The following is a 25,263-nucleotide window of genomic DNA, read 5'->3' as shown; positions in this document are numbered from 1 at the left end:
TTGACGCATTTTGAAAACGTAATATAAAACCTCTTACTTTACCTTTTACAGATGCACCTGGTCCTGCAATCAACTTCAGGTTTGAGGAGATCAGGAATAACTCTGTCATCTGCAAGTGGGATCCTCCCATGGATGATGGTGGCAGTGAGATCCTGAACTACACCTTGGAAAGGAAGGACAACTCCAAGGTGGAGATCGGATGGATCACAGTTACCTCAACGCTCAGAGGATGTAGATACCCCGTGACCAAACTGATAGAGAAGAAGGAGTACATCTTCCGTGTCACTGCTGAGAACAAGTTTGGTCCTGGACCACCATGTATCTCTAAGCCAATTATTGCCAAGGATCCATTTGGTAAATAATTTATTTTTAAGAGTTTTATCATGTCTATAACATTCAAAATCAGGTTGAAATAATGATGTCAGTTCAACCAGTTTTGCACGTCTGGGTTTGTCGTGATTGTACTTTGTTCTTACAACTGTGATGTTCACTTCTTATTCTAGACCCACCAGAGGCTCCAGAGAAGCCTGAGATTGACGGCATCACAGCCAACTCCATGCTGGTTACCTGGGAGGTGCCAAACGACATGGGCAGCCCCATCCTTGGTTACTGGGTGGAGCGTCGTGAGATCAACAGCACCCATTGGACCAGAGTCAACCGGGTCATTTTGGAGGATACAGAAATGAATGTGGAAGGCCTACTGGAGGGTCTGACATATATCTTCAGGGTGGCTGCTGAGAACCAAGCTGGGCCTGGGAAGTTCAGCGTCCCGTCTGATCCCATGACATGCCAGGATCCAATCTGTAAGTCAACAATATTATGATACCATGCCTTTTATTGTCCATTTGCATGGAAATTAATTTTGTGAATTTAAGCATACAAAATGCACAAAATCAATACAATATAATACAACACAATGATTAATTGTGATTCAGTTTCATTGTCGAACAATGATCAAATACAATATGTTATTGTTGATGTGTTTGTCCCATAGTGCCACCTGGACCACCGTTCCCAAGAATCCTTGACACCACTGAGTCTTCCATTGATGTGGAATGGGATCCTCCTGCCTCCAATGGAGGTGGAGACATCCTGGGCTACCATGTTGACAAGACCCTAGCAGGCACCAATGACTGGTCCCGCTCCACAGAGAGACCCTGGAAGACCCGGGCCTTCACTGTGTATGGAGTCAGAGAAGGAGCCAAGTACCTGGTCCGTGTGATCGCAGTCAATGGAGCTGGTGAAGGAACTCCTGGCTTGACTGAATCAGTCTTTGTCAGAGATCCTAAAGGTACAGTAACCAATGATCAGAAAGCTTATTCAAAACAATGACAACAAACGTATGCTTAATACATTAACAACAGTGGCCTGCATTGGTGTCACATTGAATCGGAGGACAGGCTCATTGTAATCGCTGGAACAAAATGAATGGAATAGTATCAAATACCACTGTCTCTTCCATTCCATTCCAGCCATTACTATTGTCGTTCTCCCTTCATTAACCTCCATGAATATTCAAGTGATTTTGGGTCTTTGAAAGCACTATATACAGGTCCTGTGTATTATTATTATTAAAACATAGCTAATGTCACTGAATGTTGATTGTGTCTACAGAGGCTCCAGTGGTAGAGTTGGATCTCACTGTGAGGAATGGCGTAATGATCAGAGCTGGGGAGCCACTGATTCTGCCTGCCCTGGTCACTGGTAAACCTCCTCCAGAAATCAAATGGACCAAAGATGACGGTCCACCTGACAAAGACCACGTCCAGATAGAAAATGTTGGAAAGGAAAGCACTCTCAGTATCAAGGCCGCCACAAGAAAGGATCCTGGCAAGTACCAGATCAGTGCAAGAAATAGCAGCGGAATCAAGTCTACATGGACAAGGGTTGATGTCATGGGTAAGAGTTTTGATGAATTCTCTATTAGCTATGATATCACAGTATGCCATTTTTGGGCATGTTTCACATTTGGTTGTACTTTGATGATGTAAAGCTAGGATTAGGGTTAATGAATAGTTTGTTTGTTAATAGTTAAAATAACATCTATAAAAACATATATTGTGGATTATCCAAAGAGTAATAATGTCGCCTTAAATGTTGTTGGCCTGCGAAAGACTAGTACCCTTTCCAGGGGGTGTACTTCACTCTGCAGATACAGGAGATAGGCTCCTAACCTATGGGCCATTCTGGCTCGGACAAGGCTACCTACTTACTTACTCACATATTGTACTTGGATGTAACACTTTGACCTGTCCTCTGTCAGATGTTCCCGGGCCTGTGCTGGACCTGAAACCTGTGGTGGTAACCAGGAAACTGATGATTCTGAACTGGTCCGATCCTGATGACGACGGTGGCAGTGATCTGACCGGCTTCATCATTGAGAGAAGAGATCCCAAGATGCACACGTGGAGACAGCCCATCGAGACACCCTCATCTAAGTGTGAGATTGTGGGTATTGTTGAAGGACAGGAGTACATCTTCCGAGTTGTGGCGAAGAACAAGTTTGGCTGTGGCCCTCCTGTTGATCTGGGTCCTATTGCTGCAGTGGATCCTAAAGGTAATGTCTAGATATTGTTGATTCATGCAAATGTGTTTCTGTGCAGGTCAGATCATTAATAGAGGTTAATCACTCTATATTTTAATTGAAGCTCCACCAACTTCGCCTGAGAGGTTCCACTACACTGAGAGGACAAAGTCTTCCATCAGCCTTGCATGGAGACCTCCCCGCAACGATGGAGGCAGTCCAATCTTGGGCTACTTTGTTGAGAAGAAGAAGCACGATGCCCCAGCATTTGAGCCTTGTAACACAGAGATGTGCAAGGACCTCTTCATGACTGTCGATAACCTTGAGGAGCTGTTTATGTATGAGTTCCGTGTCAAGGCTGTCAATTTGATTGGACCAAGTGAACCTGGAATTCCACTCACCATTGTCATTCAAGATGATGAAGGTTAGTCCTCTGAGTTCTATGGTCTTGGTATTTGTCCTATATGCTAAAATAGTAAACATGTTGAATTGAATTGGACTTGGTTGATTTTAATTGGACTGAATTGAATTGGACTGAATTGAATTGAATAAACTTGTCACTGAGTTGCTTCTTCTATTTCAGTTCCTCCTACTGTGAGGATGTTAAAGACTTTCAAGGGAGATGCCATCACTGTCAAGAAGGGAGAGCCTATTGAAATCCCTGCTGAGGTGACTGGTCTTCCAATGCCCAAGGTTGAATGGTTAAAGGATGAAGTCATTATTGCAGAGCCCACTGAGACTCTGTTGTTGGAAACCAAGGAGATCAACAGAATCCAGTCCAACACCAAGCTCAGTTTCCCTGCAGCAGCCAGATTGGACAAAGGCATCTTTACAGTGACTGCCTCCAATCGTCTTGGGTCAGCTAGTCACACCATCAAGGTTAATGTGTTAGGTAAGTGGTCTGATATTATGTATGTTGTTTGCTTTTCTTCATTTTCTGGACACTGTGAGTATGAATCAGTAAACTCAAAGCCATTAGCTCACTTTTCTGCAAGAAAATATCCATACAAATTAGCAAAAAGAAAATATTTTAGTCTGTCTACTGTAGTCTGACCTTTTTTTCATTGAATTGTTGCATTGTCATTATAAGGGTAATAATATTAATCCTCTCTCTTGTTAACAGACCGTCCTCTGCCACCAAGGAATGTGAATATTGGTAACATCAAGGCTGAGTCCTGCAAGCTGACCTGGGACGCCCCAGAGGACGACGGAGGAAGTGAGCTCACTAACTACATCGTTGAGAAGCTGGACATTCTTCCTGAGGTGGAACCTGAAGAAGAATATGAGGATTCTGAGGATGAGGAGCCTAAGCCTAAATCTGAGCCAAGACCCATTCCTGTATGGACGGTGATCACCAACAGCATCATTGAGAAACGACTCGGGGTCAGTATAAAACAGATTGAATATATTATGTTTGGTAACACTTGAGTTAACACCGCAGTTATAATGCTTCATAGCAAGGCTATAAGCATGTATGGTAGAGGTCTTCACTGGTCCACCTGTTCCCGAATACCTGAAACCAGCTCTGTTTCTCTTTCCCTCGCGCATTAACAGCTCTGGTTGATAACATAGCTAAAACAATTATTTTCTGCTGCTTCCCTCACTTGGATCTGACCGGACGCGACAGGGTCTATACGGGGATTGGTCTGGTTGTCCTTGGGTTAGTTCGGACCAGGTCTATATCTTGAACAAACATATTTATTCAGGTAGGGTATGGTTAGGAATGCCCCGGTCTATTTTCAACTTTTTGGTGCTTGTGAAGAACTTTAATGTATGGGCCTTAATAATGAGACATATAATATGCTATGTCTCTCTCTATATCAAAGAAACAACAAAGATTGTAATATGTTGAGACAGTAGCATGAATGCTTATAGTGGACTTAATTGAATCTTTTAATCATTTACTCAATGTTCCCAAATGTCTTCTCTAAGGTTTGGAATCTGGAAACCGGTAGCCAGTACCAGTTCAGAGTGAGAGCAGAGAACAAGTATGGACAGAGTGACGCCTGCGAAACAGAGGCCACCGTCATCAAGGATCTGTACGGACTCCCTGGTCCTCCAGAGAAACCAAAGATCGCAGAGCACACCAGGTCCTCCATGCTTGTGACATGGGACCCTCCACGAGACAACGGTGGATCCACTATCTCTGGCTACTGGCTGGAGAAGAGGGAGAAAGGTTCGTCTTATTGGGCCCGGGTGAATAAAGCCCCAGTGACCAAGCGCGCCCCTAAGGGCTGGGAGTTCCTGGTCGTTCGTATGATTGAGGGGTCCGCATATGAGTTCCGTGTCATGGCTGTCAATATTGCCGGTATTGGACCCCCCAGTGGACCTTCCGATCCTGCAAACGCAGTGGACCCTCTTAGTAAGTATAATTTTCCCTTTTTCTACAGGTTATATATAATATGTATATTTATAGAAATAAAAATAACATTAGTATTAATTTAGCTGCTTTGGAAAATGTATTGAAGAATATGTAAGTATGTGCCCTATTGAGAGACCCAGGAGTACCTTGTAATGACCAGAGTTGGTGACCTTGATGTTTTCCCTCTGTGCCCCACAGTGAAACCTGGCATGCCAGCACCACCAGAGGTCGCAGACAAAACCAAGCACAGTGTCAGCCTCACATGGTCTCCACCTGAAAAAGACGGGGGAAGCCCCATCAAGGGTTACATCGTTGAGATCCAGGATGAAGGCAGCTCTTTCTGGAACAGGATCACAGATCTAGATACTCTGCATGAGACCACAGAGCTCACTGTCCCAAGTCTCAAAGAGCTGAAACACTACAAGTTCAGAGTCACAGCTGTCAATGACATCGGCGAGTCTGACCCAAGTCCAAAGACTGAAGTACTAATTGAGGACGTACATGGTAATTAGACCTACTTATTTATCCATTTTAATTTGAAAAGGTATGTTTTTATGCATGTTAGCAGTCAAGTTTTCAAGATAAAGCACTTTCAGTCGAGCAAAAACCTTCCTTGACGAATCATATTATGCAAAACACATGCAAACATTATTGGGAATTGTTTTAACAGTGGATTGATGGAGAAAATACAAAAATATAGTTTTTGAGTGAAGTATTCACAAGTATTCACCAGTAGTCACAAGTTTATTGTTGTTCTTTGTTTTGATGATGCCTTTTTATGTCACAGTGGGGCCGAAGATCCTTATCGATTGCATTGTGGAAGATTTGCTCTGCGTCCGAGCTGGTCATGCCTTCAGAATCCCTGCCACCATCAAAGGGCGTCCCGTTCCTAAGGTGACCTGGGAATACACTGGTTCAGCAAAGACCCACAAGAAGAATCGCCTTCATGTCCTTCCAGTTGATTCAGAGGTAAGGCATTTATATTTGTATTTACTCTTCCTGGGGTCCAGCAAAATTAAGGCAGTTATACAATTTTTTAAACATTACAATACATTCACAACATATTTTACAACACATTAAGTGTGTGCCCTCAGGCCACTACTCTACTACCACATATCTACAACACTAAATCCATGTTATCGTGTGTGTGTATGTGCGTGTCTGTGCCTGTGTTTGTGTCTCTTCACAGTCCCCGCTGTTCCAAAAGGTGTATTTTTATCTGTTTTTTAAATCTATTTTTACTGCTTGCATCAGTTACTTGAAGTGAAATAGAGTTCCATGTAGTCATGGCTCTATGTAGTACTGTGAGCCTCCCATAGTCTGTTCTGGACATGGGGATTGTGAAGAGACCTCTGGTGGCATGTCTTGTCGGGTATGCATGGGTGTCCGAGCTGTGTGCCAGTAGTTCAAACAGACAGTTCGGTGCATTCAACATGTCAATACCTCTCACAAATACAAGTAGTGATGAAGTCAATCTCTCCTCCACTTTGAGCCAAGAGATTGACATGCATATTACAGATGTATTTATCTATCTTTATTTAACTAGGCAAGTCAGTTAAGAACATATTCTTATTTACAATGATGGCCTACCAAAAGGCAAAGACAGGACAGGGGATGGGATATTGATTTAATTTTTTTTAAATAAATGACATGTAAATATAGGACAAAACACACATCACGACAAGAGAGACAACACAACACTACGTAAATAGATACCTAAGACAACAGCATGGTAGCAACACAACATGACAACAACATGGTAGCAAAACAACATGGTAGCAGCACAAAACATGTACAAACATTATTGGGCACAGACAACAGCACAAAGGGCAAGAAGGTAGATACAACAATACATTGCGCAAAGCAGCCACAACTGTCAGTAAGTGTGTCCATGATTGAGTCTTTGAATGAAGAGATTGAGATAAAACTGTCCAGATACAGCTACCATGCATCAAGGTGAAAGGACGTAACACATAACCCTTGTTATAAGGCATTGTACAGCTAACATGCATCAAGGTGAAAGGACGTAACACATAACCCTTGTTATAAGGCATTGTACAGCTAACATGCATCAAGGTGAAATGACATAACACATAACCCTTGTTATAAGGCATTGTACAGCCACCATGCATCAAGGTGAAAGGACATAACACATAACCCTTGTTATAAGGCATTGTACAGCTACCATGCATCAAGGTGAAAGGACGTAACACATAACCCTTGTTATAAGTAGTAAAATAATCACATTGTCTGACCAAGATGTATAAATGTCCTGATTTGATCTTTCTCACCAGGACTAATGACTTAATTTCCTTTGTTTAGATTGAATCTACTGATACTACCTCAAACATCACTGTACCTGTGTGCTTGAGGACCCACTCTGGAAGATACACCATCACAGCCAAGAACAAGGCTGGACAGAAACATGTCAACGTCAGAGTCAATGTTCTCGGTAAGTGCAGTATAAAAGCAATTAATGGTGGAAAGGATGGATACGTGCAAAGCCAGGGAAAATACAAAAAGGAGGCTCATATCAAAAAGTGTATTGTTTTTTAGGACATAAAACATTAATGAGAAACCCAACACTTCTCATAGAAGACATATTAACGTCTGTGTTATATTTGACATCTGTTTACAGATGTGCCTGGTGCTCCTAGAGAGCTCAAAGTGACTGACATCACCAGAGCAACCATGAGGCTGATCTGGAAACTGCCTGCTAATGATGGTGGCGAGAGGATCAAGAGTTACTTCATTGAGAAGAAGAATGTGACAGGAAAGGCTTGGACCATAGTAAACCAGTGCTGTTTCAGCCAGGCCTACGTTGTGGAGGGACTGCTGGAGGGACAGGAGTATGTGTTCCGTGTGCGGGCAGAGAACCGTCTGGGAATGGGACCTTTCACTGAGACCACTGAGCCTGCTAGGGCAAGAGACCCCATCTGTAAGTCACAAATGAATTACTAACAAATAAATATGTACTCATAATAGTACTCATGTAAGTCACTTTGGAATTAAAGCATATTTTTTATAATTAACTCGTCAAGTCAGTTAAGAACAAATTCTTGACGGGCTACCAGGGAACAGTGGGTTAACTGCCTTGTTCAGAGGCAGAACGGTAGATTTTTACCTTGTTACCAGCGGCGGTGAGAGTGCCGAATCCTAACCACAGTAGTAATGATAATACCCACATGAATAAATACTACAGTTTGCTATAGAATACTACATTACTTACTATAGAATTCTATAGTAAACTGCAGTAAAATGTATAATGTATAACACTGTAGTATCTCTCTATCATGTGTAGTACTTACGATATAATGTTGTATTATACTGTAGGCTCTAAACAAACAGAATTAAAACTCAAACGGATGACTAGGAAAAGCTGCAGACAAAGACATATTTACACAAGCAGATATATTTATACCCTCCAACTAGGAGGAGTCAACTCCTTGCACATCTAGACATCCAATACATCTCTGTTGCTAGAAAGGAACATAATTGGTCCCTCTCACTGATGTAGTCATGGTCCCACCTCCTGCTAGAACCTTCATGGGCGTGGAAATATATGTGTGTGGGATAGGACTTTTCCTTCTTACTTCAATCGACCTGACATCGGGCCGCGACTGTCTTACCTTATCAGTAACTGAAACCATACTGTTGCCCATTTCCTTCCCTCCTTAGGAGCCATTAGATTTAACAATACCACTTTCTGCACGTCCCCTTCCTCACTCAGCAACTATCCATGCACCTAGTTCTTATCCACCCTCCATTGACCCCAACATATACATTCATTATACATGTAAACTAATCAATAAGCTATAGCATGGTAACATGAATAAGTATATTTCAAGCTAGAATCCAACAATACTATAGTAAATCCTACAGATTATCCACAAAAAAACACTGTTGTAAATACTACAGTAATGTCTGCAATAACATTACAGTCCGCAAAAACACTACACCCTTTTAACTATAGAAAATACTACAGTATTTAATCTGCCTTTTATGTAGGTTATAGAAAAGAGCAGAAGAACCCAGTCCTCCCTACCTATAGGTTATGTAAAATTTGCTATTTTAGTATTTTCTTCAGGTTTCCTCAAGGAGAAAGCCTCTACTTCTATGTCAAAGATAATAAAACAAAAACACTATAGTAAATACTACAGAAATGTCTGCAAAAACACTATGGTACACTGAAGTCTGCAAAAACACTACAGTAAATACTACGGTATACTACAGTCCACAAAAACACAACATTAATTACTATAGTATATACTACAGTTTTATTTTACTACAGAATTTATACTATAGTTAACTGTAAATACAGCAGTATACTACAGTAAATACTACAGTATTCACGGTAGTGTATTTGCAGACTTTAGTCTGCAAAACCCCTACAGTGAATACTACACTAAAGTCTACAAAAACACTACAGTGAATACTACAGTCTACTATAGTATTTTTTTATGTGGATATGTACACATAACATTTATGAAATGTAGGTTACAAAGTGTACACCTTACTAATAAGTTCCCATTCTTTATTCCCATTATCAGACATACCTGATCCCCCAACCCATGTCAAGATCAATCTGGTAACCAAGGATACAGTGACACTAACATGGGTGCCACCTAAGAACAACGGTGGTTCTCCTGTGACGCACTACATCATTGAGCGCCTGAGCTGGGACACCAGCGGTCCGGAGAAAGAGACGTGGAAGCAGTGTAACAAGCGTAACGTTGAGGAAACCATCTTCATCATTGAAGATCTTAAAAATGGAGGAGAGTATGAGTTCCGCGTCAAGGCTGTGAACGAGGCCGGCCCAAGCAGACCATCTGCTACCGCTGGACCAATCATTATCAAGGACCAGACATGTGAGTGAAAGTACAGTTAAGAAAAAGTCTGAAAGTTAAATAAGGAAAGTCTAAAATATGCTCAGATTGAATGGGCAAAGTGCATTCTTCAGGGGGACAGCACATGTATGCTATTGTAAATGCTTCTATATGAGAGAAGAAAAACATCTTTGATTGACTTGTACTGACTCAATCCTCCATTGTTTAGGTGCTCCTACCATTGAACTGAAGGAACAGATGGAAGGTGAAGAGGGACTAGACGTCCATATTGTGGCTAGGATCCATGGCTGTCCATTCCCCTCCCTTGTATGGCAGAAGGCTCCCATTGCCAAGCCTGAAGACAAGGCTGTAGTGCAATATGATCAGCATGTCAACAAGCTGGTAGTTGATAACAAATGTACGCTGCTGATCCAGCAGTCCAAGAGAGACGACAGCTCCCTGTACACTATCACTGCTAGCAACAGTCTGGGCAAAGCATCTAAGGAAATCAAACTCACTGTCCTAGGTGAGGAATTTCTCTCCTAATTTCTTTATTTCTTTCTGTTTGTTTAGTCTGCTTGATTGTGTTGTAATATGACACCATTGGCTCATTTTCTTCCTCAACTCAGGACGACCTGGCGTACCTGTCGGGCCAATCGAATTCAAAGAGGTGTTTGCCGAGAGGATAACACTTGCATGGAAACCACCTAGAGATGACGGTGGCTCCAAGGTTACAAACTACGTCGTTGAGAAGCGTGAGGAAAACAGAAAGTCATGGGTGCACGTTTCCGCAGACCCCAAAGAAGGCCTGTATACAGTTCAGAGGCTGACTGAGGGCCATGAGTATGAGTTCCGTGTCATGGCTCAGAACAAATATGGAGTTGGACCACCGCTGTACAGCGAACCTGAGAAAGCAAGGAATCTGTTCAGTAAGTTGAATGTACTATTGTATTATCAGCACTTTCTAAGTCAATGTCACTGTGGATATATTTCTTCCAACCAATTTTCTTATTGTTCATCTCAACAGCTGTCCCTGGCCAAGTTGAGAAGCCCATAGTGGAAGACGTGACTCTTGAGTCAATGGTGATCATCTGGGACGAGCCAAAATACGATGGTGGATCTCCAGTTAGTGGTTACTGGCTGGAGCGTAAAGAGACGACAGCTAAGCGCTGGACCAAAGTGAACCGCGCCCCCATCAGGGTCATGCCCCTGGGTCAGGAGTATGAGATCACTGGTCTGCAGGAGGGAGCAATCTACCAGTTCCGTGTGACCGCAATCAACGCAGCTGGCATGGGACTTCCTAGTGTCCCATCGGATCCTGTTCTTTCAAGAGACCCTATTAGTAAGTTAACATATGAATCCCAAATGGCACCCTATTTCCGGCCTATTTAGTGCACTATAGGGCCCTGGTCAAAAGTAGTGGACTATATAGGGAATATGGTGACATTTGAGATGCATAAATACAGTTTTTCTTACATGGGGAGGGTTCTTTCTATTTTCTATTTGTTACATAGCTATGTTGTTTCTATTTGTTTGGCCTTCTGACATTGTAAATGTCATCTTGTTTGTGTGTAGCTCTCCCGGGTCCCCCAACCCCCAAAGTAACAGACTGGACCAAGTCAACAGTGGATCTGGAGTGGATCCCACCTTTGATTGATGGTGGATCTAAGGTCACTGGTTACTTTGTTGAATACATAAACGAGGAAAAAGAAGCAGAAATTGAAAAACAGAAGGCAGCGGAAGCAGACAAAGTAGTAGTAAAAGCGAAAAAGGTTAAGAAAATCATATTCGACGAAGATGGAAATGAATTATCAGAATCAGAAGAAGAAGAAAAGGTAGTAGTGATAAAAGACGGATGGGAAAAGGTAATTACATTTACTCAAATCATTTCTCAAAAGTATTCTTTCTCAAACACTTTTGATCTTAATGGGACAACCTGCTAAATTAATTTAAATAACATCAAATTAAGAGTATCTGAATGTTTGTAATACTTTTGTTTTCCCTTCTTCAGGCTAAAGACAAGGAGATTAGAGGCACTAAGTTTGTTGTGTCTGGACTGAAAGAGCTCGGAAGGTACAAGTTTAGAGTGAGGGCAGTGAATGCTGCTGGCGTCGGTGAGCCCGGTCAAGTGGCCGAAGTGATTGAATGCAAGGACAGAACAAGTAAGAGACAAGACAACTATGATATACAGTATGATTTTCAATTTCTCCATTTGTTACGTCCATGATAGAGGCTTCGTCCCAAATGGCACCCTATTCCCTATATAGTGCACTACATAGGGAATAGGGTGCCAATTTGGATGCAGTAGAGTGTTTGCTATCGTAAACTAACACACACTTGTTGTTTTAGTTGCCCCTGAAGTGGACTTGGATGCCACATTGAAGGAAAAGATTGTAGTCCATGCCGGTGGTACCATCCGCCTCCTGGCCTACGTGTCAGGCAAGCCTGCACCAGAGATCACATGGAACAGAGATGACCAGCCTCTACCAGCAGAGGCTAAGGTTGAAATCACGTCAATCAGCTCTGCTCTGGTTATCAAAAACTGCAGACGCCATCACCAGGGTATATACACCCTTATTGCAAAGAATGAAGGAGGGGAAAGGAAGAAGGCTGTCATTGTGGAGGTGTTGGGTAAGAAGAAACTGTACTTATTCTTGTCATTGGTGATGTTGAGTATATCTCAGGTGATATCAGGAGCAGTATGTATCAAGCATCTCGGAGTAGGAGTGCTGATCTAGGATGAGTTTGGCCTTTTAGGTCATAATGAATAAGAGGGAGGGGGGGCCTGATCCTAGATCAGGCACAGGAGTTGAATGTTATTGAAAACTTGCTTCACATGTGGTTCTTAGATGTTCCCGGCCCAGTTGGTCAGCCCTTCTCTGGTGTGAACCTCACCACGGACTCCTGCAAGTTAACCTGGTGCTCCCCTGAAGACGATGGTGGCTCTGCCATCACCAACTACCTAATAGAGAAGAGAGAGTCTGACCGTATGGGCTGGACAGCAGTCTCTTACACGGTCACCAGGCATAATGCTGTGGTCCAGGGTCTCATTGACGGAAAAGGATATTTCTTTAGAATCGCAGCTGAGAATATCATCGGAATGGGTCCATTTATTGAATCACAACGACCAGTTCTCATCAAAGATCCTATTTGTGAGTTCCTGCCTATATCAATACCAGAACTACAGCTTTCTTATTGCTGTTACAAAACATAAGCATATCCAGCTATTATTTCTATTATTCCAATGGGCCTCATTTTTGTGTCCTTTTTGCATGCTAGCTGTTCCTGAGCGTCCTGAGGATCTAGAGGTCACAGCAATCACCAAAGACTCCATCAGTTTGACCTGGAGACCACCTAAGTATGATGGGGGTTCTGAGGTTACAAGTTATGTGCTTGAAACTCGTCTGATCGGAAAGGATAGCTTCACTAAGATCGATACTGATGGCACGCTAATGGATAGGAAGTTCACAAAGGGAGGTCTCAAAGAGAATTCCACCTATGAATTCCGTGTCAGCGCTGTCAACGTGATTGGTCAGGGCAAGCACTCTTTCTGCACCAAGCCAATCAAGGTCAAAGAAGAACTTGGTAAGTGTTGAATAAGGTAGTCATTCTAAATATCTTGGGGAATGTTGATTTATATATATATATATATATATATATATATATATAAATATATATATTTGAAAACATCACTTCTTTGTTCTTACATCCTCAGAGCCCCCAACGATCGACTTGGACTTCCGTGACAGACTGGTTGTGCGTGTGGGAGACGTGTGCACCCTCCAGGGCCGCTTTACTGGAAAGCCAGCACCTACAATAACATGGACAAAGAACGAGGAAGAGCTGAAAGCAAATGAGGAGGTCACAATGACCAACACTAGTAAAACACTGTGCTTGGCTATGCCCAAGGCTAAACGCGAACACAGCGGCAGATACCAGGTGGTTGTGGAGAACATTGTCGGCTTACGTAAAGGAATCTGCAGTCTCACTGTTGTTGGTAAGGTGGTGAGGGTGTTCTTTGTTGTTCTTAGTTGACAGACCTAATGTCACTCTTCATTAACCCTTATAATCAAAATATGTTTGATTATTGACTGATCCATTTCTAATAGATTATTCATTATTAAATGCTATTATTTTCCCTCAGATCGCCCCCAGCCTCCAGAGGGCCCAGTGGTCTTCAATGAGGTCTACAGGAACTACATGGTGATTTCCTGGAACCCCCCTCTGGACGATGGTGGATGTGCCATCTCCAACTACACCATTGAGAAGAGAGACACAAACAGAGACCTCTGGATGCCAGTGACAACCGCTTGCACCAGGACAACATGCAAAGTTCCTAAGCTGATTGAGGGCAGAGAGTACATAATCAGAATCTGTGCTGTGAACATCCACGGTGTCAGCAACCCACTGCTGTCTGCCGAGACCAAGGCTAAGGATGTCTTCAGTAAGATACATACTGGAACAATATAAGTTACATCCATAATGCCACCCTATTCCCTATATGGTGCAGCCATAGGGCTCTGGTCAAAAGTAGTGCACTATGTAAGGAATTGGGTGCAATTTAAGATGCAACCATCTTTTGTCATGAATGCATTTTACTACAACTGATCAGATCAATTCGTTCTCCCATTACAGAGGTGCCAGATGCACCCAAACAGCCCATTGTGAAGGAGATCTATAAGGATCAAGCCCTCCTCACTTGGGAGCCACCTGCGGATGGTGGCAAGCCCATCACTGGATACGTTATTGAGAGGAAGGAGACCATGGCTAACAGATGGACTCGCGCATCCGGAAAAGACCGCATCTTCCCCAAAGTAGAGTACTTTGTTCCAGACCTCCTTGAGGGCTGTGAATATGAGTTCCGTGTCATGGCTGAGAACGTTGTGGGTCTGGGTGACCCCAGCCCTCCATCAAAGCCCATCTTCGCCAAAGATCCAATTGGTAAGTGACTTTGCGCAAAGTTAATTCATTCTTTACAAGATTTCACAGCTTTTAAAAAATTGTATCAACTGTTTCTTCCCTCAGTGCCTCCAAGCCCCCCCGTGTTGCCAGAAGCTGTGGATTGGACAAAGGAGTCTGTCTCACTATCTTGGCAGCCACCAAAGGACTGTGGCAGGGGAAAGATCTTTGGCTATCTCGTTGAGTTCAGTAAAGTTGGAAAGGAGTGGCAAAAAGTGAATCAGACTCCTGATTCCTGCCAAGAAACCAAGTTCAAGGTCATTAACCTGGAAGAGGGAGAATATTACAAATTCAGAGTTACTGCTGTAAACTTCGCTGGTGAATCTGAACCCGCATACACCACAGATCCAGTGAAGGCAGAAGACAGATTTGGTAAAATTATATTACATTTGTTTTCATAATTTGGGTAATTCATTATCATTGAAATAAACAAATGAATTATAACACCTATTGTTTTTCTAACCCCAAAAGAACCTCCTGAGTTGGATGTTGAACTGGGTATGCCTCGTGAGTTGAAGGCCATGGCCGGAACCCATATCAATCTGGTTGCTGGAATCAAGGGAATTCCATTCCCCAAAGTCACATGGAAGAAGAACGATAAAGACGTCCCCACAAGAGCCGAAATTGAGGTCAATCCACTAGGATCTAAATTGGAGATGCGCTACTGTGCCCGTTCTGACTGTGGCGACTACACTCTGAACATAGAAAACTCATCTGGATCAAGGACTGCCACATGCACAGTCCTCGTCCTTGGTAAGGAATTTTTCGGTCATAATTTCTGTCAGAAATTAAGGAAGACAGATGTATAGTGCTTAGCATACCGGGTTGCTATAATTATGTTATTCTTTACTCTATTAGACAAACCTGGTCCAATCCAGCACCTGAGGGTTTCAGAGGTGAGAAGCGATTCTGCCTATCTCTCCTGGAAAGACCCTGAGGACAATGGAGGAGCACGTATTACCAACTTTGTTGTGGAGAAGAAAGATGTGGCATCTGCACAGTGGGTGCCAGTCTGCTCTTCGTCTAAGAAACGCAGCATGATGGCCAAGCACTTGATGGAAGGAACATCATATTTGTTCCGCGTTGCTGCTGAGAATCAGTTTGGCAGAAGTGAATACATTGAAACAACCAAAGCTGTCAAAGCCATAAATCCTCTGTGTGAGTATCAATCAACCTGAATACAGTAAGACCTACTGGTGTATTGTAATGTACCTGGTATCTTGATCACTAACTTGACGTATGTAATCTAATCTCATCTAATCTAATGTATGTTCTATTTTCAGTCCCACCTGGTCCACCAAAGGACTTGCACCACGTAGATGTGGACAAGACAGAGGTCTGGCTTGTGTGGAACTGGCCTGACCGCAACGGAGGTAGTGACATCACAGGTTTCCTGGTTGAGTACCAAGAGGAAGGAGAGAGAGAGTGGGATGAATGGAACACAGTCAGCATCCCTGAGAGCCACATCACTGGCCTCGAGGAAGGAAAGACTTACAGATTCCGTGTAAGAGCCGAGAACGCTATCGGACTGAGTAGACCAGACACCACTGTTCCCGTTCTCTGCCAGGAGAAACTTGGTGAGGTTTACTATATATTTACTTAATGGTTTGGTTTCTCTGTCATAAATGAATCCTGGTCCTAGGCTAAAAAGCAAGTTAAATAAAGATTCTCCATTGAAAGTTATTCTTAGTCCAGGATTAGTCTTAATCTGTGTCCAGGAAACCACCCCTATATGTATTGATTTGAAGACAACATAATTGCCATCATCAAACAAATTATATAAATTAACCTATATTTTCACAGTGGCTCCAATTGTTGAAGTTGATGCCAAGCTGATCGAAGGGATCATCGTGAAATGTGGAAGCACAATCAGACTCCCTGCTATCATGAGAGGCATTCCTGCGCCTACTGCTAAATGGTCCATTGACGGAGCAGAAATTGTTCCCGAAGGCACAGTTAAGATTGAGAGTGACAACTATTCAACAGTTCTCAGCATCAATGATTGTTTGAGAAGTGACAGTGGAACCTATATCCTCACAGTGTCCAACCCTGCAGGAACCAAGACTCTGGCTTTGAATGTGACCGTTCTTGATGTGCCTGCAGCGCCCATTGGACCAGTTAGTATCCTTGAAGTTACTCCTGAGTACATGCTTATTGACTGGCGTCCTCCAAAGGATGATGGTGGAAGCCCTGTAACAGGTTATGTTGTTGAGAAGAGAGAGGCTAAGAAAGAAACCTGGGGAGGTGTGTGCTCTGGTAGCACAGCCACAAAGCTTAAGATCTCTCGTTTGCAGAGTGGAGTTGAATATGTTGTGCGCATTCGCGCAGAGAACAAAATGGGTATCGGCGCTCCTCTTGAAAGTGCACCAACCGTTGCCCAACACACGTTTGAAGCCCCTGGCCATCCAGGCAAACCAAACACATCAGACATTGCAGAAGATGCTCTCACTGTTGGGTGGACCATGCCATTATTTGATGGAGGCAGTCAAATCACTGGATATATCGTTGAGCGTAGACATAAGGGCGGAAAATGGATCCGTGTCAACACGACACCCTGTAAGGATCTCAGAATCAGAGTACTTGGTCTCTTTGAGGGAAATGAGTATGAGTTTAGAGTTTTTGCTGAAAACATTGCCGGTTTCAGTGGACCTTCTCCCATATCAGACCCAGCAAAACCCTGTCGTCATATCACAGCTCCTGGACCTCCAGTTAACCCCAGAATCAAGGACTACAGTAAGGAAAATGCAGACCTAGTCTGGATTAAACCCAACAAAGATGGAGGCAGTCCAATCATGGGCTACATTATTGAAATGCAGAAAGCTGGCGGAGAATGGGTGATCATCAACAAGGATGGTCACATTAAGCAGTGTGCTTACAGAGTTAAAGGCCTTGAAGAACACTCAGAGTACAGGTTCCGCATTAGTGCTGTAAATATGATTGGAGTTGGAGAGCCTAGAGAATGCCCTGAATCGGTGGTTGCCAAAGACATCATGATACCTCCAGAGATCGAGATGGATGCTACAAGCCGTGGGCATTTGACTGTCCGTGTTGGACATAACATCAACATCATCGGTTACGTGAAAGCCAGACCTGACCCAGAGATTATCTGGAAAAAGGGTGATGACGTTTTGGAAACTGCCAAGCGCACAACACTAACTAAAAACTTCCCTGTTGTTCAACTGAGAATCAAAGAGGCAACCAGAGCAGACCATGGAAAGTATGTTTTGAAGGCCAACAACTACAGTGGTGAAGCCAAAGCTACGATAACTGTGAATGTGTTGGATAGACCTGGACACTGTCAGAATCTGAAGGCCTCCTATGTGACCAGAGACTCCTGTATGGTGTCCTGGGAGAACCCTGTGGACAACGGTGGCTCTGAGATTACAAACTACATTGTTGAGTGCCGTGAACCCAGTGTGAGGCTTTGGTCAATGATCTCATCTGACTGCACTAACCGCATGGTTAAAGCCAAACTCATGGAGGGCCACGAGTATCTCTTCCGTGTTTGTGCTGTGAACAAATGTGGCCCTGGGCCCACAGTTGAGACAAAACAACCAACCCTTGCCATCGATCCCATTAACAAGCCTGGTGAGCCAGAGAACTTCCGGGTAACTGATGTCGGTAAGAACTTTGTCTTCTTGAAATGGAGGAGGCCAGACTATGATGGTGGAAGCCCCAACATTGGCTACGCTTTGGAGAGCAAATTGGGAGCGGAAGAATGGGTGCCATTACATGAGGATCTGATTACGAATACATTCTTCATGGCTGACAAGTGTGTGGAAAAACAAACCTATCAGTTCAGAGTGCAGACATGCAACGAAGGTGGAGAAAGTGACTGGGTGAAGACTGGTGATGTTCTTGTCAGAGAGGAGATCCAGAAACCAGTGCTTGATATAAAGTTAACTGGAGCCCTTGTGGTTAAAGCTGGAGAGTCTATCAGAATTGAGGCTGGACTTAGAGGAAAGCCTCAACCAGAGGTGAAGTGGGTGAAGGACAAGGCCACAGGAGATAACCCTAGAGTTAGTGTTGAAACGGGCACAGATTATTCTAAATTTCTTATGACCAAATCTAAACGCACAGACTCCGGAAAATATGTCGTCACCGCCACAAACTCTGCTGGAACCTTCACTGGATACGCAATTGTCAATGTCTTGGATGTTCCAGGGCCTGTGAGAGACGTGAAGGTGTCTGGAATCGGAGTAGACAAATGTAGAGTTGCATGGGATCTCCCAGAAGATGAAGGTGGATGTGAAGTTGATAGCTATATCATTGAGAAATGTGAGACAAGAAGAATGGTCTGGTCCACATACTCTGCTTCACTTGTCACCAACTATTGCAATGTCACCCGACTAGTAGAAGGAAATGAGTACATCTTCCGCATCAGAGCAGAAAACAAGATGGGGACAGGTCCTGCAGTGGAGAGCAAACCCGTCACAGCTAGGACTCAGTTCAACAGACCTGGACCACCAGAATCACCAGAGATCACCAAGATCGGCAAAGAAGAGATGACAGTCGTATGGGCCCCACCAGAGAATGATGGTGGAAAGTCTATCACTGGTTATATCCTGGAAAGGAAAGAAAAGCGCGCTGTCAAATGGGTGCCATGCACAAAGAGTACCATCTCTGAGAGACGCATGAAAGTCAGCAACTTGATTCCCAACCACGAGTATCAGTTCCGTGTCAAGGCTGAAAATGAAGTCGGACTGGGAGAGCCAAGCAAACCATGCAGACCAGTAGCAGCCAAAGATCCAATTGGTACATAATTTATGCATTTTTGTAATATTGTATTATTATTATTATTGGTTATGATTTTTCTCTGTTGTTTGTACTAACATGCAGACATTTTGTTTTCCTTGATTCCAGAGGTTCCTGGTCCTCCAGGCAGTTTCAAGGTGATTGACAGCACCAAGACGTCCATTACTCTTGGGTGGGCCAAGCCTATCTATGATGGAGGTGCTCCTATCATTGGTTACATGGTTGAAATGAGAGACAAACCTGAGCCTAAACCTGAAGTGGTTGATGCTGAAGCTGTTCCTGAAGCTGTGCCTAAAGCTAAACCTGCAGAGGAAGCTAAGCCTGTAGGTGAAGCCAAGCCTGAAGGTGAAACTGAAGCTAAGCCTGAAGCAGCAGTAACAGAAGGTGAGGAACAATATGAAGAGGATGAAGCTGCTGCAGTTGCAGCTAAAGCTAAAGCTGAAGCTAAACGTAAGAAGAAAGAAGAGGGCTGGAAGAAGTGCAACACCGGTGCTGGTGTGCTGGTGCACACAGAATTCACCATTCCAAACTTGAATGAGAAGCAGATGTATGAATTCAGAGTCTCTGCACAGAACCAGGTCGGCTGGGGCCGCCCCGCTACACTCAAAGAGGCCGTCAACCCCAAGGAGGTCCTCGGTAAGTAAATACTTATTTTAATAAAATGGGTGGTTCGAACCCTGAATGCTGATTGGCTCATAGCCGAGGTATATCAGACCGTTTCTCCCTGGTATGACAAAATATTTATTTTTACTGCTCTAATTACGTTGGTAACCCGTTTATAATAGCAATAAGGGGTTTGTGGTACATGGCCAATATACCACGCCTAAGGGCTTTATCCAGGCACTCCACGTTGCGCTGTGCCTAAGAGCAGCCCTTAGCCGTGTTATATTGGCCATATACCACATCCCCTCGGGCCTTATTGCTTAAATATAGGCCTAGACGAGAACACATCCAGTTGATATAGAACTGTAGCTAATAGATAATATTTTATGATGATCTCTCAATGTCTGATGTATGTTCTCCCCGTTATCTTACCCACTTACAGAGGCACCAGAGATCGACTTGGATGCAAGTCTTAGGAAGGGCTTCACTGTTAGAGCAGGCTGCCCCATCAGGCTCTTCGCTACTATCAGAGGAAGACCATCCCCCAAAGTCACCTGGAAGAAGCTTGGTGTTGATAATGTAGTCAGGAGAGGGCACGTGGATCAGATTGATACTATGTCCTTCCTTGTGATCCCTGAGAGCACTCGGGACGACTCCGGCAAATATTCTCTGACACTCTCCAACTCTGCTGGGGAGAAAGCTATATTCGTGCGCGTTAAAGTATTGGGTAAGTCACCGAGGTGTATCTTTTCACTTTTTATGGCAGTCAGTGATATGACAGAGCATTATTCACTGTGGAAGACTTTAAACAAGAAAACATTCTTCACAATGTCAAATGAATGTTGTTACAGTAGTATTGTTTGTACTGTTATATGGACTGTATCCAATATTGATGTTACATTTGTTGAACAGATACTCCTGGACCTGTGGGAGGATTTGAGGTCTGTGATGTGACAAGCACCGGTTGTCAGCTGTCTTGGCTCCCTCCGGATAACGATGGTGGCTGCCAAATCCAGAACTACATTGTTGAGAAACGTGAACTCGACAAGAAGACTTGGTCAAATTGTATCAACGATTTGAAGAAAACAAGCTTCAAAGTCACTGGCCTCACACCTGGCTGTGACTACTACTTTAGAGTTATGGCAGTCAATAAATATGGCATTGGTGTTCCTAAAGACTCTCCAAAAGCTTATCTGACATCTGATCCTATAAGTAAGTGCACATTTACAGTATACCTAATATTGTAATTAAATTGTGGATAGTGTAAGTGGATTTTATTGTTTTGTATTTTGATTCACATGAATGTCAAACATTTCTTAAAACAGGTGAACCTGATCCACCCAAGAAAATGGAAGTCTTGGAAGTGACAAAGAACAGTGCCACTCTGGGATGGCTGAAACCTTTGAGGGATGGTGGAGCTAAGATCAATGGCTACATGGTTGATTACAAAAAGGACGGTGAACCTGAAGACAAATGGACACCATATTCCGTTGTTAAAGACTTAACCATTGTAGTTGTTGGACTTAAAGAGGGCACAAAGTACAAGTTCAGAGTTGCAGCAAGAAACGTGGCTGGAACCAGTCTGGCAAGAGAAGCTGAGGGAGTATTTGAGGTCAAGGAGCAGCTGAGTAAGTCGCAAAGCTTAAAAAATTCCCAGAATTACCTTGTCTGGATTGAGTTTTGTGTAAAAAAAAAAGTGTTCATGTTACGTACCACTATTTAACTCTTCATTTTAAAAACGTGTTTTCCAATCTTTTTTAGTGGCACCGAAGATCATCATGCCTGATATTGTCACAGTAAAAGCAGGAGAGAAAATGAGAGTTGAAGCTATTGTGGCTGGAAAACCTGCACCATTCTGCAAATGGAGGCAAGGCGCCGAGGATCTGTTGACATCTAATCGTCGCATGGTGCAAAAGTCTCCAAATTGCATTACGCTCATCATGAAAGACGTCTCAAGACAGGATAGTGGTTACTACAGTCTTTCTGCTGAGAACAGCACTGGCAAAATCAGCCAGATTCTTAGGGTCGTAGTACAGGGTAAGTTTTATTGAGGAAATGTAAAATAATTGACGAATACACTACCAGAATGCATAGTCTAAATGGATGCTGATGGGTACATGTCTTAATCTCACAGATAAACCAGGGCCTCCTGACGCTCCCCTGGAGATCGTTGAGGTTGATATTGATGCCTGCACACTTCAGTGGAACCAACCCAGTGAGGACGGTGGAAGCAACATCACCAACTACGTCATTGAGAAGTGTGATGTGAGCAGAGGAGACTGGGTCATAGCTTCTGGCTCATGCACCACGACCAGCTACAAAGTTGGAAAGCTTACCCCTGGAATGGAGTATGGCTTCCGTGTCCGAGCTGAGAACCGATTTGGTATCTCAGAGCCAATCTATTCAGAGAAAATGATTGCTAGATATCCCTTCGGTGAGTTAATCATGGCAAAGCATATGGTAAAAATGTAAAATGGCTATTGTACAATGAATTATGATTGTGTAAGTAATATAGTGTTGTGTACATTATGTACAATACATTTGTTTTACAAAATGTATGTTCATCTTGCTAACTCCGTATTTTAATTCCAGATGTCCCAGGCGAGCCCAGAAATCTGTGTATCACAAAAGTCAAGAGTGAAGCAGTGTCTCTGTCCTACGAGACCCCATCATCTGACGGTGGTAGTCCTCTTACCGGATACTGCATTGAGCGCAAAGAGAGGAACAGCCTTCTCTGGGTGAAAGCAAATGAGTCCGTTGTCCGTGGACTTGAATACAACTGCACAGGCTTAATGGAAGGTCTGGAATATGCATTCAGGGTGTCTGCCCTCAACAAGGCTGGCCAGGGTAAACCAAGCAAACAGACTGACTGGGTCACAGCAAGAACACCCATCGGTAAGTCATTGGGTATGGGATGTATGGCTTACCGTGTCCCTCACTGGCTTTGAAATCTGTAATCTGTCAATTGAAACTCATGGATGTTGTAATTTTTTTATTCTAGATCCACCTGGTAAACCTGAGGTAATGGATGTGACAAAAAGCACTGTTTCACTTGTTTGGACTCGTCCCCAAAATGATGGAGGTAGCAAGCTCATCGGATACTATGTGGAGTACATGAAGATTGATCAAGAAGTAGAGAAATGGGTTCGCTGCAATGCCAACTGCCAGAACGTCAAGACAGAAGACTATGTTGTAACTGGCCTGGAGGAGGGAGCCCAGTATCGCTTTAGAGTTTTCGCCAAGTCAGCGATCAACATCAGCTTGCCTTCTGAGATCTCAGACGCCATCCCAGTGTTTGCAGAGAATGGTAGGCCACTGCTTCTTCAGAACATTGACAAAACAAAGTTGTTTTTGTTTTGATTTTGGATTTTAGTGTGTAATGACTAAATGCAATTTTAAAATCACCAAATGATTAAAGATAATTGTGGATTCCATGGCCAACACAAACCTTTTACTTGATGTTATGTGTCTCTTGTTTCTCCAGTTCCCCCCAGGGTCGAGCTGGGAGTGGACATGAAGAACATGATTATAGTGAAGGCTGGAGAAAATGTCTCCTTTGATGCTGTAGTGTTTGGAAAACCACTGCCCAAGGTTACATGGAAGAGAAATGGTGTTCCATTGAAACTGGTTGAGGGGATGAAGATGACACAGAAGAGACACACACACATTCTGGAATTGTTCTCTGTCGCAAGGAAGGAGTCTGGAGAGTACACTATTCTAGCTGAAAATCCCAATGGCGCTAAATACGCCAATATTAAGCTCAAGGTTCTAGGTATGCAAAATTACAATTTGTCTTACTATTGTGCACAAATTCAAAACTGATGTTGTAGCTTCATGATAATTATTTTATTTTTGTATTTTTAAATACTAAAACTCTTTATAACAGCTTGAGATATGTAAGTGTAATGTATATGAATGTGTTTGTGAGGGTCTGCAAGAGAATACAAAATACAATATGAATATATTCCAAATCAATTGTTGATGTGTAAAATAATCTATGTGTTCTCTTTAGACAAACCTGGCCCACCAGCTGGAGTGAAGATCACCAAGGTGTTTGCGGACCGTATTAAGATGAGGTGGGAGCCACCTGTTGCAGACGGAGGCTCTGAAATCACTAACTACATCATTGACAAACGTGAAACCAGCAGAGCGAACTGGGCGCTGGTGACCTCCAATATCCATGGTCAACTGACTGATTGCACAGTAGAGAAACTGATGCAGGACCATGAATACCAGTTCAGGGTCAGTGCTGAGAACCAGTATGGTATTGGGGACCCTATCCTCACCGACCCTGTCATGGTCAAGAATCCATATGGTAATATTTCAAGCTTGTACATCATTTTATATATGTCATATTTTAGCTTGAATATAAATTGCTTACACATGTTCACTTCGCTTGAGTTGGAAACACTGTGGAACTTCTGCTTGCACAATATTTAAGTGATTTCTCCTTCTTTCTCTCTTGATCTCTTTCTCTCTCTCATTTGCAGATGTTCCTGGTCCTAGCGAGCCACCAGTTATTACCAACATTACAGCCAATTCTATGACTGTCAGCTGGAAGGCGCCAGCTGATGATGGTAAAGCTACTATTCTGGGTTACATGGTTGAGAAACGTGAAGCATCAGAGCTCAACTGGGCTAAAGTCAACCGTAAACCAGTGATTGACAGGAGCATCAAAGCTGTCCAGCTCTCAGAGGGATCTGAGTATGAGTTCAGAGTGATTGCCATGAACAAAGCTGGATTTGGCAAACCAAGTGATGCATCCAATGCTGCCCTTGCTGTGGATCCTGTGTGTAAGTATTACAGCCACATTTGCTCACTTAAATCATAAAAGGATTACGTGTTTCCACACTTCTCGGTAACATTGTCTTATATTCTTCCTTCAGATCCACCTGCACCTCCTGCCTTCCCTAAAGTTGTTGACTCAACACACAGCACCATAAGCTTGTCTTGGACCAAGCCTGCTTACGATGGTGGTTGTGAGATCTTCGGCTACCTTGTCGAGTGCAAGAGAGCTGATGCAGAACACTGGACGAAGTGTAATGTGCCCAAGAAGCTGCAAGTAACCAAGTTCCTGGTTACTGGTCTCATTGATAAAACAGAATATGTTTTCCGTGTCTTTGCCGTGAACAAGATCGGATACAGTGAGCCAAGTGAAATTCCTGGGAAACACGAGGCCAAAGATATCCTGAGTATGTCAACATTATCAGAATACACTCAAGTCTGTGCAGAAC

At 43.3% G+C, this 25,263-nt stretch overlaps 1 protein-coding gene across 1 annotated transcript in view; it reads left to right on the top strand.

Moving 5' to 3' along the window:
* Positions 1-25,263, top strand: part of LOC110520307 (titin) — a 176,057-nt gene that overhangs the window by 101,352 nt on the left and 49,442 nt on the right. Inside the window, exons 152-193 of the mRNA XM_090230595.1 lie at positions 52-354; positions 504-803; positions 995-1,291; positions 1,615-1,899; positions 2,264-2,557; positions 2,649-2,948; positions 3,108-3,416; positions 3,648-3,907; positions 4,457-4,886; positions 5,085-5,390; positions 5,674-5,855; positions 7,209-7,338; positions 7,525-7,824; positions 9,437-9,754; positions 9,942-10,238; positions 10,342-10,641; positions 10,740-11,054; positions 11,288-11,577; positions 11,724-11,874; positions 12,062-12,343; positions 12,562-12,864; positions 12,992-13,297; positions 13,428-13,709; positions 13,857-14,156; positions 14,348-14,653; positions 14,738-15,043; positions 15,143-15,424; positions 15,530-15,829; positions 15,955-16,248; positions 16,475-19,426; positions 19,535-20,062; positions 20,472-20,756; positions 20,942-21,241; positions 21,355-21,657; positions 21,791-22,066; positions 22,164-22,463; positions 22,622-22,924; positions 23,031-23,336; positions 23,514-23,801; positions 24,042-24,344; positions 24,520-24,822; positions 24,916-25,221. Of these exons, the coding sequence (XP_090086721.1) occupies positions 52-354; positions 504-803; positions 995-1,291; positions 1,615-1,899; positions 2,264-2,557; positions 2,649-2,948; positions 3,108-3,416; positions 3,648-3,907; positions 4,457-4,886; positions 5,085-5,390; positions 5,674-5,855; positions 7,209-7,338; positions 7,525-7,824; positions 9,437-9,754; positions 9,942-10,238; positions 10,342-10,641; positions 10,740-11,054; positions 11,288-11,577; positions 11,724-11,874; positions 12,062-12,343; positions 12,562-12,864; positions 12,992-13,297; positions 13,428-13,709; positions 13,857-14,156; positions 14,348-14,653; positions 14,738-15,043; positions 15,143-15,424; positions 15,530-15,829; positions 15,955-16,248; positions 16,475-19,426; positions 19,535-20,062; positions 20,472-20,756; positions 20,942-21,241; positions 21,355-21,657; positions 21,791-22,066; positions 22,164-22,463; positions 22,622-22,924; positions 23,031-23,336; positions 23,514-23,801; positions 24,042-24,344; positions 24,520-24,822; positions 24,916-25,221 (15,081 nt within the window). The remainder of the gene's footprint in view (positions 1-51; positions 355-503; positions 804-994; positions 1,292-1,614; positions 1,900-2,263; positions 2,558-2,648; positions 2,949-3,107; positions 3,417-3,647; positions 3,908-4,456; positions 4,887-5,084; positions 5,391-5,673; positions 5,856-7,208; positions 7,339-7,524; positions 7,825-9,436; positions 9,755-9,941; positions 10,239-10,341; positions 10,642-10,739; positions 11,055-11,287; positions 11,578-11,723; positions 11,875-12,061; positions 12,344-12,561; positions 12,865-12,991; positions 13,298-13,427; positions 13,710-13,856; positions 14,157-14,347; positions 14,654-14,737; positions 15,044-15,142; positions 15,425-15,529; positions 15,830-15,954; positions 16,249-16,474; positions 19,427-19,534; positions 20,063-20,471; positions 20,757-20,941; positions 21,242-21,354; positions 21,658-21,790; positions 22,067-22,163; positions 22,464-22,621; positions 22,925-23,030; positions 23,337-23,513; positions 23,802-24,041; positions 24,345-24,519; positions 24,823-24,915; positions 25,222-25,263) is intronic.

The sequence above is a fragment of the Oncorhynchus mykiss genome, chromosome 3 (genome assembly GCF_057628025.1).
Source record: "Oncorhynchus mykiss isolate SJ-2025 chromosome 3, ASM5762802v1, whole genome shotgun sequence".
Classification (NCBI taxonomy): Eukaryota; Metazoa; Chordata; class Actinopteri; order Salmoniformes; family Salmonidae; genus Oncorhynchus; species Oncorhynchus mykiss.
Note: the sequence above shows the minus strand (reverse complement) of the source record. Positions and strands in the feature narration are given on the sequence as shown.